General features: G+C 41.9%; 1 protein-coding gene across 1 annotated transcript in view; it reads right to left on the reverse strand.

The window, feature by feature from the left end:
• Positions 1 to 1,844: 1,844 nt before the first annotated feature.
• Positions 1,845 to 19,680, reverse strand: part of rnaset2l (ribonuclease T2, like) — an 18,363-nt gene continuing 527 nt past the window's right edge. Inside the window, exons 2-9 of the mRNA XM_085794549.1 lie at positions 17,808 to 18,001; positions 15,664 to 15,731; positions 14,242 to 14,299; positions 14,058 to 14,125; positions 11,786 to 11,899; positions 10,978 to 11,026; positions 9,711 to 9,785; positions 1,845 to 2,134 (exon numbers count right to left, since the gene is read on the reverse strand). Coding sequence (XP_085650675.1) covers positions 1,931 to 2,134; positions 9,711 to 9,785; positions 10,978 to 11,026; positions 11,786 to 11,899; positions 14,058 to 14,125; positions 14,242 to 14,299; positions 15,664 to 15,731; positions 17,808 to 17,987 — 816 coding nt within the window. The 5' untranslated portion in view covers positions 17,988 to 18,001 and the 3' untranslated portion in view covers positions 1,845 to 1,930. The remainder of the gene's footprint in view (positions 2,135 to 9,710; positions 9,786 to 10,977; positions 11,027 to 11,785; positions 11,900 to 14,057; positions 14,126 to 14,241; positions 14,300 to 15,663; positions 15,732 to 17,807; positions 18,002 to 19,680) is intronic.

Below are 19,680 nucleotides of genomic sequence, written 5' to 3' on the forward strand. Positions count from 1 at the left end.
CCAGATCGTGATGAGTTTCTAAAAATATAGCTCTCTGTCAGCATATACATGTGATTAAAACTAAGACAGGACGGCGAAAAAGCCTTTGACAAAGGTTTAAAATGCCGCGTTTTTGCATGAGTGTGTATGGGGGACACGGTTTGTTTTCCCCCACGGCCCTAACCGGAAGTGACGTTTCCTTGCTTGCCGTCTGTGTCTATGCTAGCCCATCAATAATCCTGACAAAAACATGACACAAGTAAATTCTCCAAGATTGGTTTGAGGTTTCGTTTGTCAGAAATTAGAAATACTTTATTTAATCCCTGAGGGGAAATTTAAAATGTCACAGAGCAGCAGCAAGACGATACAGACAACAACACAGATCACAAACACTGAATAAAAATACATGAAGACATAAAAACACAAGCCATATGTGTATTAAAACACAGAATAAAAAAGAAATAAATATATGAATACGAGATGTGTGTAGAAGATTAAAAAGTTAAGAAGTTAAAGAAGTTGTTTGTTAAACACAAGTCGCACACATGGCACTGTCACATGATGTTCTGAAGCCTAAAACTGTTTCCGCCTGTCTACATGCTGACATGAAAACAAGAGTTTTTCTAAATCTCCACTTTGGCCGGAGTTTTCAGATAAAACTGTTTCGGTGACTTGAAGTGTAACCTAAAGCCCGAAACCCATGAAATATGACCGACTGTTGTTGCTGCGTGTAATAGGGGGGTAGGGCTGCACAATCTATTGTTTGAGCGATGTGTGCATGTGTGATGTTTTCTCTCTCTTTTTTTTTAACATGTTATATTTTGTTTTGCCTCAGAAAAGCATATCTGAACCAGCTGCTCCGCTTACTGTTCTCAACTTTGAAAATGAGAAGCCGCACATTATGTTATGTCTACTAGAACATGCCACCCGGGGCGCCAGTGTGGCTCGATAGGTATTGATATATAAAACCTCGTCCATTAAGTTGTCAGTAAATCAACTCTGGTGTGCCACAGGGAATACTTCCTCTAATTTTATTCTACTTGGTCATTTACGACACTGTGTTCCAGAAAACATATCAGCACCTATTTTGAATCCACTCGTAGTGGAGAAGCAATAAAGGGCGAGATAATAAGAGCAGACCACCAGCGCTATGAATGTCATGGTTCAATGCTTAGGCCTGGTGAAATACAGTGGCCCATTCTCACATGTAATTATGGGTATTCTCATGGCACCCCACTGCAACCTAGCCTAACTAATCACAAATCTATTATATAGTATATCCAGCCACAATAAACAACTTTCCCATCATTTGGCTGATATATCTTGGGAACAATCAATACTTCATAAACGATCCTAAAAGCACAGCCCTTCAGTGTCACAAAGCTCGCCGTGCTTCTTCTCTTTTCTCCAGCAACAGCAAGATCTGCACATGGCATTTGTTGAAAAGAATATAAAACCCTGGAGACACAGTGTAAACTCGAATGTTAAAAGAATGGTTCACCCAAAATTCAAATTGCACTCATTATCTACGAAATGCGACCTTGGACGGACCAGGAAGAAGAGCTTCCGCTGCAAACAAGCTTGAAATATAGACTTATTTAATTTTTTTCGGAACAATTTCGCATTTCGGGGCTTCAATACAAGACGGACATTACATACGAGCAGCATGGAGGTATTTGGATGTTTTTTGGTGTGTCTTTTTGTTACGAAGACAGTTGGTATCCATTTGCAACCGTTATATGGACATGCACTGCTATGCCGAGACCCCCTGTAACTTCAAATTTCAATTTTGGGTGAACTATCCCTTAAAGGACTAGGTACAAACAGCCTGAGCTATGAGCAACAGTCAGCCACACATGGACAAGTAAAACGTCTTTAATTGATGGTTCAGAGTAACTAACACCACACGTTCAGTGGACAGTCAGTTGCCCCGTGGCAGCAGGAAGTGCCCTCATCCACAGGGCTGCTGGGGCTGCTGGTGGTCTATGGGCAGGTAGTAGAAAGGGGCCTGAGGGGGGCAGGGATGCCCAGCAGAGGGGCTCCACCCGCGGTCCGAGCCGGCCGCCGGCTCCTTCTCGGTGTTGCCTTGGTGACCACAGCCGAGGGTCAGGTTGCGAGACAGAGGGATCTTCACCTGGAACCACACCTCTCTGTCCTAAGGGGGAGGGGGGGGGAGACAGGAAATGAAACACTCACTACGTTTACATGCAGAGCTTAATCCAGCTATTCTCAAAATTCGATTTTGGCGTCAAGTCGGACTTCTGTCCTTGTCTCAATATACATGCAACTGAGAAAACAGAATAACTGACGGGTCCATCGCCACCTCATGCGGCGTCACCCGTTGTTTTAGCGGGTTAATACCCCCCCCCCTGCCTGTTGACTTTTCTGTCACCTCGTAAAAACTGAATAAACAAGTTAGTTGCCTAAGCTTAAAGCAGTAGTAAGCGATCCGGTGGTTTTGGCTAACTTCCTGTCAGCAGATGGAGTTAGCAGCCCCCGCCCTCGTCCCTACGTCACCACATTGTCACCACATTCACGCGCATCCCTTGGCTGCACACACAGAGAGGACCGCATGCGCACATGCATTGTCCAGTTCTACTCCGACTAAGGTGTATACATGACAGAGAAAATCGAATTCCAATCGCATTATCTGGTTGTCTTAGTCGGAGTTCTCCAACTCCGATTTCAGTCGGACTAAGGTGTTTACATGCACTTCAGTTCTCCAGTTATAGTCGGATTAAGGCAATAATTCGTTTTTTTCAAGTGTCATGTAAACGTACTGAGTACTGATTCAGATTGGAGGGGGTCTGTTGACTAATGTCCAATCAATTCAGACTTCTGGACTCTAGGGATTCACATCTGGACTCTTTGACAGCGGTGTTGAAGAGGAGAATATTGTCCGAGGTCTGGAAAATATTGGACTCTCCTTCATGCACTCAGCCACAGGAGCTCGTTCAGCAACAGACTCGAATCCCGCGTCGAGCGGCCCCATCCTGCATGTCATTCCCCTTCTCTCTGCCTCCCATTTCCTGTCTCTCTCAACTGTCCTATCAAAATTTAAAGGCATGAAAAGCCAAGACCGGAGAAAGCAACTGCTGGAAATGATGTTCACAGCCCTTGCGGTTCATGTCACATTTTTTGGAGGTGCAGGTCAGGCTGCGGCGTAGGAGTCTTTACTTTTAGACTTATTTAAAAGTTGTGAACAATTATACATTTTGCTCCTTCTCTGGAACGGTATTCATGGGTGTTTTTCTGTCTGCACCTGGAAAAGGCATCTGCTAAGTCTCTGCTTTGACTAATAATCTGGACACAGGCTCTTGTCCGGGAGCGTATACGCCTCCACACGCCCTCTGAGGGTTAGAACATCATTAAGACTCAAATACTCCTCGACACGTTTCATTCTTGAAACTGAGAAGGGATATGAAGCTGCTGCAGGCCTTTTTGGCCACAAGTAAAAAAAAAAAGAAAAGAAAAATCTATTGCTGGAAAGTGGCCGAACCTAATACTACCTACATTGGAAAACTAGCACGGAAAAGTGTTAGCCCGCTCCCTGATTCCTGTTTTCTTTTTGTTTTTGCATATGTGTCACACTTAAATGGTTAAGATCATCAAACCAATTTTAATATCAGACAAAGACAACCCACGTTAATGTAAAATGCAGTTTTTACATGACTTATTAAGGCAAAGAAGCTATCCACACCTACCTAATGACATCATTGTATGACAACTGAGGGCAGCTCGTAAAACCACATGGATTTCAACCTAGAGAGACTGCACATTACTGATTTTTTGGACAATTCTCTAATTTTTGGGGCCGGAAGGCAAGCATCCAAATAAAGAGCCTTCAAAAAAGTGATATTTCCATGATATGTCCCTTTAAAGCCCTTGTACAGACTTTAAATGTACAGGGGCTTTTAGTGTCATATGATTTAGTGTTGGTGAAAGCGGTGGCGTTTTGCCGGAATGAAGACTGCATTTCCCACCGTCGTGAAGACGTTTGTCTGGCTGGCGTGTGTAGATTTGTTTTGGAAATGTCAGAAATTCAATTCAATTCAATTCAGTTTTATTTGATAGAGAGGGACAATGTACATTGATACACATTTTAAAAAATAAAATGTAAATGTACCCAATTCTAGCTACCAAGCTAACTTCCATTGCCAGTCCCCCTATGCTAAAATAAGAAGACAGGACTTGCTTTTAAAACTTTTTTTTTTTAGCAGCTATCTGCAGCGTGCATATGGATGAGGTAATGTATTTATTCGTATCGTTTCGTCAGTGGTCCGACCCGAACCATGCCTTCCGAACCGGGGCTTTAAATATCAAAATATATCAACTATAACCATAACTGACTAAGCTGGATTTGCCTGTTTCAAGTTGTCCGGGACCCTGTTTGTACTGTTGATGACGTTTGGTGCTGTTCTGAGTAGTATTTGTGGCTGTAAGTGGCTTTTTGATCGGTTGCTAGTGGATCCGTATACTGCGCTGTTTGTTGTGGTGCGGTCATTGCAACGTTGCTACAACTAGAGAAGCTAGCGGTTAGCAGACTTCAACTCGGTGTTACGGTGCATTGGACCATGGGTTAAACTTACGCCGGAATATCCCTTTAACAAAACTTCGGTTTCAACCCGTGTTTGTGTGGACAAGGCCTCTGACTGTTTGGCAGGAGGAGCAACTTGGCTTTTAATAGTACATGAGCATTAATCAATCATAGAAGGCAGGAACACCAAAGGGACATTGATCCTGCTCGGTCTGATTTCATTGCTATTATCAATAGGCTTGTTGTTTCTGGGATCCCTTCAAGCACCAACGCTTTTGGCTGTTTCATGGAGGTCCAGACCGCCACATCACCAGAGGGGGTTTAGTGTGCTTCAGTTTCATTTTCACAGCTGCAGATTATTACTCTTGTCTTATTGATCCAAGCCCCACACAGATCAACATCCAGTCTTCACCAGGGACACTTTGAGACAGAATAAAAGAATTGTCTGAAGAAAAAAAGGTTGTGCGCCCTTTGAAATTTCCTCCCATTTCTTTGTAACTTCGTCCTAAAATATCATCAGATCTTCATCCAAGTTACAACAAAGTGCAAACACGATTATCAGTAGCAGTAGTGTTGTAGTACTCAAGAGATCTGGACCGGTCCAGACTGGACTTGAGACCACATTAAGGTCTTGGTCCCGTCTCAGAATTGACTACATTTTCACTCGGTTTCGTCTCGGTCGAGCTGGTCTCTGGATTTTTTCTCAAGACCAGTCAAGACCACAGCAGCAGTGACATCTTTTTTTTTTTTTTTACCGAAAATGTCTCTCCCTCACTTGCTCACTTTGCTTTAATGTAATTCGATAACTTTAAGATAATTAAAAAGTATCTCCTTGTTTAACCAACTGAAAAACTTGGTGTCACCAGTGTTAACAGTGGGAGGAGACTTCAGCAGGTTGTGTGCTGTGTTCTCCTGTTCAATCCAAACTTTGTTTCAATTAAATATGGTTTAGATTGTATATAACAAATCATCTTTTCTTTTTAGCTGAGGAATAATGTAAATACCAAGCCACATGATTATTGAGGACTGGCACTGAATACAGTTGGTCTTGAAAATGGTCTCGCATTGGTTTGGTCTCGGTCTTGCACTTCGTCTGCCCCCCCTTGGTCTTGGTATGCTCTAGTCTTGGTCTTGACTCGGTCTCAAGTGGTCTTCTTGACTACAACACTAAGTAGCAGGCAGGGGGGTTATCAGACCAGACCTGGAGTCCTCATTGAGCGTGAGACACTTGAACACTACAACTTTTGGAGTTGCCGTTGTGACCCAAGAGTTCAGACTGAGGATGAAGAGGAGCTGATGAGGATGAAGCTGGAAGTGTCACACAAAGTCATCAAGAGTCTTCATCAGTCCAGACTCAGAGGTCACCACACAAAGACGCTCCAGATAACAGATGAAGGCTCAAAGGGACTGGAGACGTTTCACCTCTTTGTTAGTTAGGCCGTTATAGGACGTCCTGTTGCTATGGACACCACGGTGTATGACTGACCTGAGGTCTGACTCCACAGCACCACTGGGGCATGTTCAATTGACCCTTCGCGTAAGCCCCGCCCCCTTGGTTACTGTTGCTACGCCGGGCAAGCTTTCACTCCCAGCCATGCTCCTGGCAATATTTGGTATCGATTTCAAAGGAAATATCATCAACTGTTCTGAGATAATAAAGGTAAAGGTACTTTATTTGTCACATATACAGCTAGTACAGTGGAATTCTTTCTCTGCATTTAACCCATCCCTGAGGAGCAGTGGGCAGCCACGGTGCAGCGCCCGGGGACCAACTCCAGATTATGAGCCAGTGCCTTTGGTCAGGGGCGCTGACTGGAGGATCAGGCTAGTGGTGGGGGAAACCGGAGCACCCGGAGGAAACCCACACGGGGAGAACATGCAAACTCCACACAGAAAGGACCTGGGCGGCCGGGGATTCGAACCCAGGACCTTCTTGCTGTGAGGCAACAGTGCTAACCACTGTGCCACCGTACCGCCCAATAGAGAGAAGAAGTCATAAAGATCATTCAGAGTTTTCAGTGACGTGACTCGCGCAGGAGGATAAAACATCTGTTCAACGACACGACTGGACAATGTACAGAGCAGCAGTAAGGGCTGGTCATTTTACCGTCTATCAACCCACCAAGACTTAGCTCATCTCACTGGTCATGAAACGTTGTCAAACTCTAAGTTTTTGGGCGATTGTGAACCACATACAGCTTTGGCTGCTGTTTTTTTTCTCCCACCGCTGTATCAGTCAGTGAAAGCAGTCCCTGCCTGGAGGATCCCTCGCCTAAAAGCCCAGGTAAAAGCCCTAAAAGCCCAGGTAAAAGCCCTAAAAGCCCAAGTAAAAGCCCTAACAGCCCAGGTAAGAGCCCTAACAGCCCAGGTAAGAGCCCTAACAGCCCAGGTAAAAGCCCTAACAGCCCAGGTAAAAGCCCTAACAGCCCAGGTAAAAGCCCTAACAGCCCAGGTAAGAGCCCTAACAGCCCAGGTAAAAGCCCTAACAGCCCAGGTAAGAGCCCTAACAGCCCAGGTAAAAGCCCTAACAGCCCAGGTAAAAGCCCTAACAGCCCAGGTAAGAGCCCTAACAGCCCAGGTCAAAGCCCTAACAGCCCAGGTCAAAGCCCTAAAAGCCCAGGTCAAAGCCCTAAAAGCCCAGGTAAACGCCCTAACAGCCCAGGTCAAAGCCCTAAAAGCCCAGGTCAAAGCCCTAAAAGCCCAGGTAAAAGCCCTAACAGCCCAGGTAAGAGCCCTAAAAGCCCAGGTAAAAGCCCTAAAAGCCCAGGTAAAAGCCCTAAAAGCCCTAAAAGCCCAGGTAAAAGCCCTAAAAGCCCAGGTAAAAGCCCTAAAAGCACATCTGTCATTTCGGAGATGAACATATGGTTATCCCCATATTTACACTTGCTCAAGTCGAAAAAAAAGGCCGCTCGTATCTGAACATCTCTATATTGTTGCTGCCGCCGTAGTAGCAGCAGCAACAACAACATCCTTCTCTACAAACAAATGTTTTTCGTCCTAGTCTCAAAATGTGTCCACAAAAGCAAACGTAATGACTCACTGCGGAAAGCTTGCCAGGCCCTTACGGTTGCTAACGTAGGATTGGACAATAGCCGTTTGTGGGAGGAGTTGGCGAAGGGTCAACTGACTGAGGGGACTGAGTTTGAACAGTCTGAGGAACACCAGCTCTGTGTGTGGTGTAAAATGACTCCACACATCAGCATGAAAACAAAAAATACCTTCAGATTCTTCATCTTCCTGGATCATGTCAAGCTGTCTGTCCACCTGCTGAAGCTCAGGAGAAGAGGCTGATGAAGCATGATATTGACCCTAAACATCAAAGGAAATCCATCTTGTGGAGTCAGAGACCAGACCTGCTGTTGACCGACATGAGGATAAACCAAGGGGGCAGTTGTCGGTCTGAGAAGTGAAGCTCACTTCCGCGTTCAACAAACTGCAATCCCCCCGGCTTCCTCTGGGGGCTGGTGTCAGAAAGCAGCATTCTCCATATACGCAGATTTTACATCCTCAGTAAACATGTTAAAAGCCTGGTGTCAGAACGTTTTTTTGTCTCAATCGATAGTTTCTACCCCCGCACACACTCTTATCTATTTTATTTTATTTTACTTTTATTTGCTCTTGCTTTTAACTCTGTTTTTAGTGTTTTGTTTGTTTTTATTCTGTCTTATGCTTCTTTTTTTTTAATGTTTTGTCTTTATGTAAAGCACATTGAGTTGCCTTGGTATGAAATGCGCTATATAAGTAAAGATGCCTTGCCTTGCCTTGCCTTAGCCAGGTGGAGTATAAAAAGCCCTCACCTGGCTCCTTCAATCTCTGATGGTTGCTAAGGTGGTGAGCAGGCTTCCCATTTTCTTTCTTTTGTGGCTGATTTTTAATGTCTTTTGCCCATCACTAATACTGTGCCCTTTGATCTTTAGGTCCACCTGTTGCTGTTTTGCTCTTGTTAGATTTGCCTTTTTGATTTCTTCTTCTTTTTTTGACCTATTCTGAGTTATTTTTGTATTTTTTCCCCTTGTTTTTAGGGCCTTTTTTTTTTTTTTTTTTGTTGCCTGTTTTGCCCTCTTCTTTTGGTTTTATGTGTTTATTTGGCTTAGTTTTGTTGCTTTCTGCCCAGTATATTTTTGTATTCCTCTTTGTTATGAGACAAGCCGGCCCGATGCTCAGCCCCGCCTCCTGAACGGCACGCTATGTAAAGAGGACGAGGATGTTTATATCTGATACGCCGCGCCACCGGCCCCATCTAGTGGTCGAACAAAGTAGGCTATTGGAATTTGCGATAGTGCTACTTTAAATAAAAATAATTGTGTTATATAATCGACTTCCTCCTGAGTCACAAACCTGTCTCCCTTTGTTTTGTGTTTTTTTCTTTTTTTAATTCCATTATATCCTGGGGTGTAAGGCCCCAGGGGGCATTGTTGGTCCAAATTATTTTCGTTATCCTTGTTATCTCTACCTCTCCCTTTATTTAATTAAACTCCACACCAGGAAGAAGAGCTAAATGTCATGACATCAGCTAATGGGGATCCTATAAATAAACAAATAAACACTCCTTGCCTTGGTCCATTAACCAAAATATTTCAACATTATTTTTACACAGGATCAAGTGCTGGTCTCAGAAGAAAGATACACACAGCTGTTTGGAGCAGCAGCTGCTCACAATGACCTTCAGACCTCACATTGACTTTTCATCTTTCATCACTTTAAACCAGCACTAAGTAACTTTTCAACCTTCATAAAATATTTTCATAACTTTTGTGATGATACATCGACTTAAAACAAGTTGAATGACACCTCTGTCATGGTCTGAGGGGGTCTGTATCTCTTTCTCTGGCACTAAGCAGCTTTGAGGAGCATGGTAGGAACCCGGCTCTCACTTTACTTTCACTTTCACTTTTGCGAGTCACAACAAGGAGGGAACAGGAAAAACGGCACTTTAGCAATGGATTATGTTTGTGTTTTCACTTTGAAATGATCCACTGGAAACAGAAACTTAGTTTTGATGTCTTTTGTTAATTTTAATGCAGGATATTTACACGGCTTCACGCTAGTGTTCATGGGAAATGGAGTCTTCCTTCAGGCAAAACACTACCGCTTTGGTCCACAGGCACCGCCAAACTCAACCAAAACTGAAAGTTCTTTAGTATTGCTTTAAAAAACAACAGAACGACATCAATAAAAAGACGGAGGAACTGACCTTGTCGTCTGTCACACACTGGATCTCATGTCCGTCGCTCAGGTGTGGAGCCAGGACACTGTGGACCTCCTCAAGCTGAACACACAGATAACACACAGATAACACACATATAACACACATAACACACACACTGTCATGTAGTGAGACACCGAGCAGGAGGGGACAGAGACTGATGCTCAGACACATTGTCAACGTATGGGTCAAACTGTAGCGTCTCTGGCTAAATGATGGTCTAACTTTCAAACTGATGGTTCACAGTGTATTTTTTTATGACAACTGTGTACACACTTGGACACACCCCTCGGATGATCCTTCCATTTTGTACCACTTCCATGACTCCTGGACAGAATTTAGACATCAGTTACTCCCGACGTATTTGTGATACATATAGGGCTGGGTCTTAACCAAACCGCTTCCTGGCCAGTTGTTTTTGCTGCAAAAACACAACATTTCTATGGGGCTGTATGGGGTTTATGGCTGGTGACAGTATTTTAGTGATAAAAAGAGATATCCAAAATCCTCTCACTGAAAACTTCTGACTATATATACTATATATATGTCAACAAAATAAAACACGAGTTTTGAAAGAGGCTTTATCCATTGTTCAGATTTCGGTTCTGGAAATTAGCGCATATTTCATTAGATATTGCATCATTTACATATTTAAACATAAAATTTGACAAAAATTGTAATACAAAAAATATTAGTCTTAATGTGAGTAATAAACTTGGGAAGTTTCATGGTGATATCTGTTAGTTAAAATTTTTACTTTATTTTTACATTAAAAAACCCATTGGACATTTTTGTCCAGCGAAGGGTCATGTGTGGTTAAAATGCATTACGGGTCCAAAAAATTGACTTTTGTTCTGAAATTCGGGACATCCAGAGTTTACCCAAAGATACACCTCCTTTCCAAAAATCAGGCCCCAGTGACCTTTCATTTGACCGTGGGGAGTTGGGAAAGTGTGAGAGGTGGACAAAAATGTCCAGGGGTAAAAGGAAGAAAATAAAAGTATTACTATCTTTTCATTTTATAACATAGGCTTATTGTACTAAAGCCTTAAAAGATTCACCAGAACTCAAATCATGTATTTCTAACCTCTGACTGAACATAAATCATTTTTCACAGCTCTCGTTTGAACATTTACTTCCACCACCAAGATAGCGGCTGGGTGCCGTCAAGCTACTGGGAGAAACTGCAATGTGTTGAAGTTAACTATGAGTCTGTGAGAACTTCAGTGTGTGTAAACTGTCGGTGTGTTGTAACCTTGTAGGGACGTTCACAGGACGGACTGATGCCAGCTTCTTCCAGCAGTCTGCATGACACACACAAACACACACACACAGTGATTGTGTTGTTATCCTGTGTTTGATTTGCCAAGCAATTAGTCTCTACTTTAATTATGTTACAGCTTCACTCTAAAAACCTTGTGTAAACACAATTCTATTAAAACATTCCACGTCTAAGGATCTCTGATGGGTTTTATGAGTGTGCAGTGAAGACTTCAACCAGACAACACTTGCCCAAAACCTACACTGCAAAAACTCAAAATCTTACCAAGAATATTTGTCTCATTTCAAGTCAAAAATGTCATTTCTAGTCAAAACAAATCTCATTATACTTAAAATAAGACTCATCACATTAAAAGCAGCTTGTTTTTAGACACTTTTTACTTCTTTCAAGCAGATTTTCACTTGAAATAAGTAGAAAAATCTGATAGTGGAGCAAGTTTTTCTTTCTTATTACAAGCACAAAAAACCTGCTTTCACTGGCAGATTTTTCTATTTATTTCAAGTGAAAATTTGTTTGAAACAAGTGAAAATTATCTCAAAACAAGTTAATTTTTTAGGTGATTTTATTGATTTTTATTTTAAGTGAAAAGAGATTAGGATTTTGAGTTTTTGCAGTGTATTAGATTACGAAAAAGCTTAGATCTTGTGTTTTTTTTTCAAGAAAACGCAATCTGAATCACAGTAACTACTTGAACATGACATGATAATGGAAAGAGAGGCCAATAGCCTCCAAGTGTATGTGTGTGTGTGTGTGTGTGTGTGTGTGTGTGTGTGTGTCTAACTTGTGGATATCAAACTGTGCTCGTAGTTTGAGGCAGCTCTGGAAGTATCTGGTTGCAGAGTTCAGTCCCTCGACACACGCCGCACACACCCCGTGTTTGTTCCACTCATCTCTCCTGTTCCAGACAACCACACATAAATCAGAGGTACACACATCATGTTCATCTACCTACATTAGAGTTGGATGTTTGACTCTGAGCTGTGATTGAATCATGCATACTGTAGTATGTGTCTAGGCTATGCGGCATGGAGGTGGTGGGGTTAAGATAAAATATATATTATGGGCTTGCTGCATCTAATATAAGACTCTATGAGCTCTAATTTCATACCAGGTGAGGCGCAGGCTGGCGAAAACAGTGTGAGACTGTGATGTAAAACTAACGAGTGCACATCTCTCTCAGCCAACCACAAACAGCTTGAGATTCAAAAGAAAAGTGAAAAAGTGAGATGCTCACCATGTACGGTGTCTTAAAGCAGCACTATGTAGATTAGTGGTAGCTACTGGTCCTCTGGCTGAGAAGAAGCAACTGTCTGCTACTGTGTCTTTCCCAGAGGAAGAGTAGCCTGTGTGTGAATTAGTTGCCGGTGCCCTAACCCTAACCCATTGCCAATACCGGTGCCATCGCCGTCACCGCCGTCATAACCAGTACTGGTGCCGAGCAAAGCTCCAGAGGCTGGAGGGAGGCTGGCCGGCCGTGTGGCCCAGCACAGGGCACTGATGTGTGGGTGAGAGCAGCAGGGAGCTCATCACTGTGTTCCTACTAGGGCTGGGACGATATGCTTTTCTCCCGATTCGATTCTTCTACGATTTTTTGGATGGCAATTCGATTTAAATTGCAATTCTACGATATTGCCGATTCTCTCGATTTTTTGTCTGTATTTTTAACATCTATCTGCACACAAATACTGTAGGAGCCTATAAATTAACATACTCCATTATAAAGTGAATTTAAACCCTTTTCAAAACCTGTACTCTCTGTATGTAATAAAGGCGAACAAATGCACATTGCACAATATTAAAACAATTTTTTTTTAAATTAAAAATTAAATTTTTTTTTTCAAAACATAAAAAAATCGATTTAAAAAAAAAAAAAATCATCAAAAAAGATATTGCGATATTTATGTGAAGCGTTTTTTTCTCCCACCCCTAGTTCCTACCCGCGCAGAGAAGTTACATAGTGCAGTTCTAGCCGACGCCCCCCCGAGGCCATGCATCCTGTTAACCATTTTTCTACCTCTTCAATGAGTTTAGAAACATTATTTTCAGGTTGAAAAACGACATAGTGTTGCTTTAATGATACTTTATTTGGCCACTGCGAGCTTGGACCTCCTGGTCAGTTTACTGCTTGCTGCTATAGGAAGAACAGCCGGTGCTGCCGCGGGTGCTAATGGGGATCCTGATGAAGAACAGAAAAGAAAAAAAAGGTTTGGCCATCTGGTGTTGCTGTCTCCTTTGTCCATGTTCTAATGGACTGACTCGGCTGTGTTAAACCCACTCACACCTTCTCCCCTCCGTCTTTCCCACTCGTGCCGGTAGGAGGGACGGGGGTGGGAAAGAGGAGAACCTGTGTTGTGCTGTGGTGCGCAGCGTGCCAAACTTGCAAAGTGCACATGGACACACCCTGTTGCCTTGCCTGCACCTGGTCTGGGAAATTAGAGCTCAGAGTGTCATCAGGAGATTGGACAGAGACACAAAGAGACTTTCATGATATAATATCACTGTAGCATGAACATTTTACATTTTACATCAATTTCACCTGAAAGTCAAATATCTCTAACTTTGAGTTGAGGTTGACCTCTGACATACAGTAGCTATATATGGCACATGTCTCTTACTGATCAGCTGATACATGATACAACCTCAACCTATCTCAAAGTTAGAGATATTTGACTTAAAATGTAAAACCCGTAAAATGTAATCACTGTCTTTCTGTTAGAGGGGTTAACATCTGGAATAATTGTCCTGAAAATATTAAATTATGCTGTACTCTAATTGGCTTTAAAAGACTTTATAAGAACAACATAATTTCTCAAAATGTCTGTGATCTGATCCTTTTGGATTTATGTGTATAATTTTTTATTTTTTATTTTTTTAAGGTAAAAGGGGTCGGGGTATATAAGCTTTGGCTTCAACCTACACCCTTTTGGTTATATAAGCTTGATATATACCAAAATAAATACAATTCATTCATTCATTCATTCATTCATTCATTCATTCATTCATTCATTCATTCATTCATTCATTCATTCACATAATCTCTTGATCCTCCTCACCAGAAGTGGAAGCTGGACTTGGTCGTCACTAACGACGGCCAGAGTTCACTCAGCTCTGCCTCCAGCTCCTGGAACAGGAAGGACAATCAGCCAATCAGCTCTGAGCCTCAGACTGCACCACCACATCATCACACAGCATCGGTCCTGTGATGTCAGATCTCAGGTAACCTGACTCTGGACTCACCTGAACGTCGGAGTGGAACATCGGCCAGCATCTGCAGCACTGCTGCGCCCGCTGCGGCCTGCACACACACACACACACACACACACACACACACACACACACACACACACACACACACACACACACACACACACACACACAAGAGCCTGAATGAATAATGTGCTTTGTTCCAAGTTTGTTTCAGTCCATTGGCTTGATATTTCTCAAGAAATTCCGAAATTGGACAAACAACTGCACAAGTCCAACAGCAGACAGGACGGTTCACAATAAACTGTCTGGAAGGAAAGACAGAGACAAACTGACAGAATTCCTCCTGACCTCTGTAGTGTTTTATCCACCTGGACTTTTTGCTTTAACATCATGCATTATGATTGTATTGTGAGTTTTATGTTGGGACTACAGATGGAAATTAGCCCTAGTGGCTAAATCTGGTACAGCCATCTCTTCTCTGTTCTTGATTAATGGTATTGTACACTGTCCCGTAATAATAAACTAAACTAAACTAAATGTTCTTCTGTCTTTTTTGGAACTGAAGGAAAGTGTTTAGTAACAGTAATAGATGAGACATGAGTGACCCTTGTGAGATGCACCCTAGGAGAGTGTGTTTTTTGTTGTTCACAGAGCCTTAAGCTGATGTTCAGCCTGAACTCAAGGTCGTAAAATTATATATAGGCTAGATCCTGTCTTAGGTTTATGAACACAAAACATGAACTGTGTATGTTAAACAGATACAGGAATTGTTTGGATTTACAGAATGCTTCTGTTAATGTCGAACAGTTAATGCCTAATATGGTAAACTATATCCGTATGTTGGGAGAAGGTGGAGTTTTGCATGTTTTTCATCAACACATCAATATACCACACCTCCTCACTGCTCCATCACATTCCTTCCAAACATAAAATGTCCCTGCATACATTTCCTGTGTCTTTATTTGTGCTTCTTCACATGTACATTCACAAATTTATTTTTCTACATATTTATTCTAAGCCACTTCAGCCCCACATTTCATTGATCACAGACTTGTCATGTTACTAAAGCATCAGAAGGCTCCTCTCTTCTGATTGGTTAAGCTACACTGGTGCGTTCCAGGCAACCCGTATCTCGTGTTTTTCCGACCTGTTCCTATGGTTACCCGTTGGAGCGTACAGTCAAACTCGTAACTTCCCACCTGTGAACTCGTGCTAGATCGATGTAGCTACTCCCAGTTCCCAGTTGTGACTCGTAACTTGCCTGGAACGCTACAAACTCGTAACTGATGACTTGAAGTCGTGATTTACGGGTTCAAAAGCCTGGAACGCACCATGAGATGATTTATGATTCTCAATATTTAAAACAAAACACGGAGGAGGGAGAAGAGGAGAATATTATGGAGCTTCTAAATGATACTGTTGATAACGTGTTGTTATGCAGGTGTTCGTTACCACAGGCCGTGGATGGTCCAGGTGTTGACGCTCTCAGGAATGCTGCACTGAGTCTCCTTGTTCAAAGACTGAAGGAAAAACTGCATGTTACGCAACAATCAGTTCTCTCTTATCTCCATTTCTCCCCCCTTTAAATCATATTTCTTCACTGTCTCCTAAATTTCCTTTCTTAGATTGTCCGGCCCTTCTCCAACCCCCCCACCACCATAACTCCTCCTGTCTTACCTCATATCGGCCCTTCTTTGAGACTTTACATCACTCCAACGTGTAACAAATTGAAAACTTTTCTCACCCCAACATAGCTTTACATATTTCTTATACATTTTTAAACAATTTAATGAACATGAGTCATATGAAAATTAAAAGTCTACCTACAGAAGTACTGCATCAGTATAGGAACAAGGGTCTGTTCTTAGCTCTTTTTTATTCATTGTATATATTAAAATATCATTTCTATCACTTTATACTACAACTCTATACAGATTACCTTATTTTATTTACCAGTGACACCTCGCCTCATCTTCACTCTGCTACAATAATATATCTCCATCCTGCTGCCCGTATACAAACCCTTTTGGATTATGAGACTGAATCAGCCGACAGTTATCCATTCCTAGGTCTCTGATGGAAAACTAGACTCACTGCAGTGCCATGTGAATGCTCCGTAACAATTAGTTTGTTTATTTGTAAGGCTCTATTTCAAAAATGAACCTCTTGTGTAGGGAAGTGTATTGCATTCACTCAAAAAGAAAAAGCTCTTGTTTTTCTGAGTAATTTGTTCTTCTGTTTTTTGGAGTAATATATATATTTTTTTTAGTTTTTCTGAATATCCTTTTTCAGTTTTGCTAAGTAATTTTTTTTCTGACCTAACAAGATTTCAAAATCCTGCGAGAAGCTCCCAAATGTAAGTAACGTTGAACCGCTACTGTATGGTCGAGCCAGCCTCCACTTCAGGGAGCAACACTCTCTGAGGTGGTGTCCTGTAACAGGGAGTCTCCTTCCAACATCAGTCTGAATTTACAGGGAGCACAGTGAAGATACGAAAATGTTTTTTGTGCTTTTCAGCTTGCTAATTACACAGTTGAATCCGTTTTGGAAGGTCACCTTATGAAATCAATACAGGCTCTTACTGTAGTACATGTAGCACAAACTCTACTCCGAAAAACTGAAAAAAAACTCTGCTTCTTCTTTTTTTCCTTTTTTTTTTTTTTTTTTTTTTTTACAAGTGAATGCAATACGCTTCAGTACTTGTGGACACTGACCTCAGAACACCTAGTTTCAAACACAATGCTGCATACAAGTGGAAGGAGCTCCAAAAAATATAAAGGTAGGTACACTCTTCATGATTTTATTGTAATGTTTTAAAATGCAAACATTTTTATATATAATGTATGTTCACAGACTCTCTTTGTCCATTTTGACTGTCTTGTATAAATGTATAATTTGTACATATCTGAGAGAAGAAGGATTAAAGGGATAGTAGCATTTTTAAAAGTGGGGTTGTATGATCTCCAAATAGCCCCTAAGTACTTTAATTGCAGTAGAAGACTCTCTGCACTCCTCCCGTTAGCAACCCCAGCCCATAATAGCCCTGCCCAGAGATTTACAACATACAGTGTTGTGATCAGACCCAAAGAAACGGCCTATTTTCACGGCCTAAAAGATATTTTACCTGAAAAAAATACACAGTTCCATTGTTCACTATAATATAATTTTTTCCAGCCCTTCAAAGTGCAGGAAAAAACACAGTTTTTATTTGGACCTAACCAACTCACGTATCCCTCCGCCCAGGGTTAGCGCCCGCCGATCAGCAGTTGGTTAGGTCCAAATAAAAACTTTATTAAAAAAAAATTATATTATAGTGAACAATGGAACTGTGTATTTTTTTTTCATGTAAAACCTCTTTTAGGCCGTGAAAATAGGCCGTTTCTTTGGGTCTGTTCACAACACTGTATGTTGTAAATCTCTGGGCAGGGCTATTATGGGCTGGCGTTGCTAACGGGAGGAGTGCAGAGAGTCTTCTACTGCAATTAAAGTACTTAGGGGCTATTTGGAGATCATACAACCACACTTTAAAAAAAAATGCTACTATCCCTTTAACAATCAGTGTTGAAGGTGCTGATCATAATGAGGATGATGCTCACCTGACAGAAGCCTCCGGGCCACTGCAGGGTTAAAAGAAGACATTTCCATGAGCAGCAGGACTTCTTCTTGTTGTGCTGCAGCTGCTCATATTCTTCCCAGTGTCCTCCTCCCTGTGCCGTGGGGACTGGACGCTGCAGCAGGAGCAGAGTCAGCAGCACCAAGCTCCTCATCTTGTCCATGTACGTGACCCACACTGACCAAACACCAAACACAGATCACGTTCAAACTATTTCAGCCAGAAAACATGATGCACAACCCCCCCCCGATAGGCTATTTACCTTCATTTACCAAGAATTTATCAAGTATCTCTGTCTTCTGCTACTTTATACTGACACGCAACATTGTTCCTTTTCCTTAGGTTAGGTATAGTTAAAGGATTAGTTCACCCAAAATTCAAATTGCACTCATTATCTCCTCCCCCTCATGTGGACTAAGGGCTGGGAGAAGTTTCAGAGTCCTCCGTGGCTTCTCTGAGTTACAGGGGGTCTCGGCGTAGCAGTGCATGTCCATATAACGGTTGCAAATGGATACCAACTGTCTTCGTAACAAAAAGACACACCAAAAAACATCCAAATACCTCCATGCTGCTCGTATATGTAATGTCCGTCTTGTATCGAAGCCCCGAAATGCAAAATTGTTCCGAAAAAAATTTAATAAATCTATTTTTCAAGCTTGTTTGTAGCGGAAGCTCCTCTTCCTGGTTCGTCCAGTTCGTCCAAATTTGACGAACCGGGAAGAGGAGCTTAGAGAAGCTTCCGCTACAAAACAATTGAAATATAGACGTATTTAAGACGGAAATTACATACGAGCAGCATGGAGGTATTTGGATGACTTTTGGTGTGTCTTTTTGTTACGAAGACAGTTGGTATCCATTTGCAACTGTTACTGTATATGGACATGCACTGCTACGCCGAGACCCCCTGTAACTCAGAGAAGCCACGGAGGACTCTGAAACTTCTCCCAGCCCTTAGTCCACATGAGGGGGAGGAGATAATGAGTGACATTTTTAAAGAGGGACAAGAGGAGGGAAGGAAGGAAAGAAGCAGATACAGCACAGTGAAGGACAGACAAGAGGTTTCCCAAAGAATGTTCCAATAGCCTTTTCTCTGCAGCAGGCTGCATGGCCCGTAGCATGACCCATCATTACATTTGGTTGCAAGGCGACATTGTATTAAAAAAATCAGGGTCCAGACTGGGACGATGTGGTGGTGAGGGGTCAACAAAGCACAGGAATATCACACAGTGTCCCGCTGTAAAGCCTGTGCAATGTTGGGCTTAAACCTGAACTAGCCATGGTCGCTATTTATCATTGTAATCGCGACATGTGAAGCCCAAGATCCATGGTAATGCAATGATTATTGATATGGTGGAAAAATGTAACCCTCATGTTATGTTCCGGTCGAATTTGACCGTTTTAAAAGTTTTAACTCTGAAAAATGTAGTTAATGTGAAAAATATGCAAATATAAAAAATAAAAAAGATATAAAACAAACATAAAAACAAAAGAGAGAGAGATAAAGAAATTCTCTACAGTGCCTAATTAATCAATTTGCTCTAAGTCTGAGAGGAAACACAGCAGCGCTGGGTGATGAAAAAATCTTCAGTCAGTTATTTTAGTGTAACCTTTGCATAAACAGGCATTATTTAATCCATGTTCCATCCACCAGTTTAACATAATATTTATCAGACATTCATTCCAGATTCCATCTTATAAACTGCTTTCTTGTTTGTACAAAAAACATCTATCCCTCCTCCCCTCTGTCCCTCACCCTAAGGTTTCTGTTTGTTTTTCTTTTTCAGTTGATATGAGGGTCTGTAGCAATGCAAAACATAATAACGGCACGTAACGTAATAAGTGCATTACGTTACGTT

This window comes from Trachurus japonicus, chromosome 13, assembly GCF_045865225.1.
Source record: "Trachurus japonicus isolate A0001 chromosome 13, Traja_1.0".
Taxonomy (NCBI): Eukaryota; Metazoa; Chordata; class Actinopteri; order Carangiformes; family Carangidae; genus Trachurus; species Trachurus japonicus.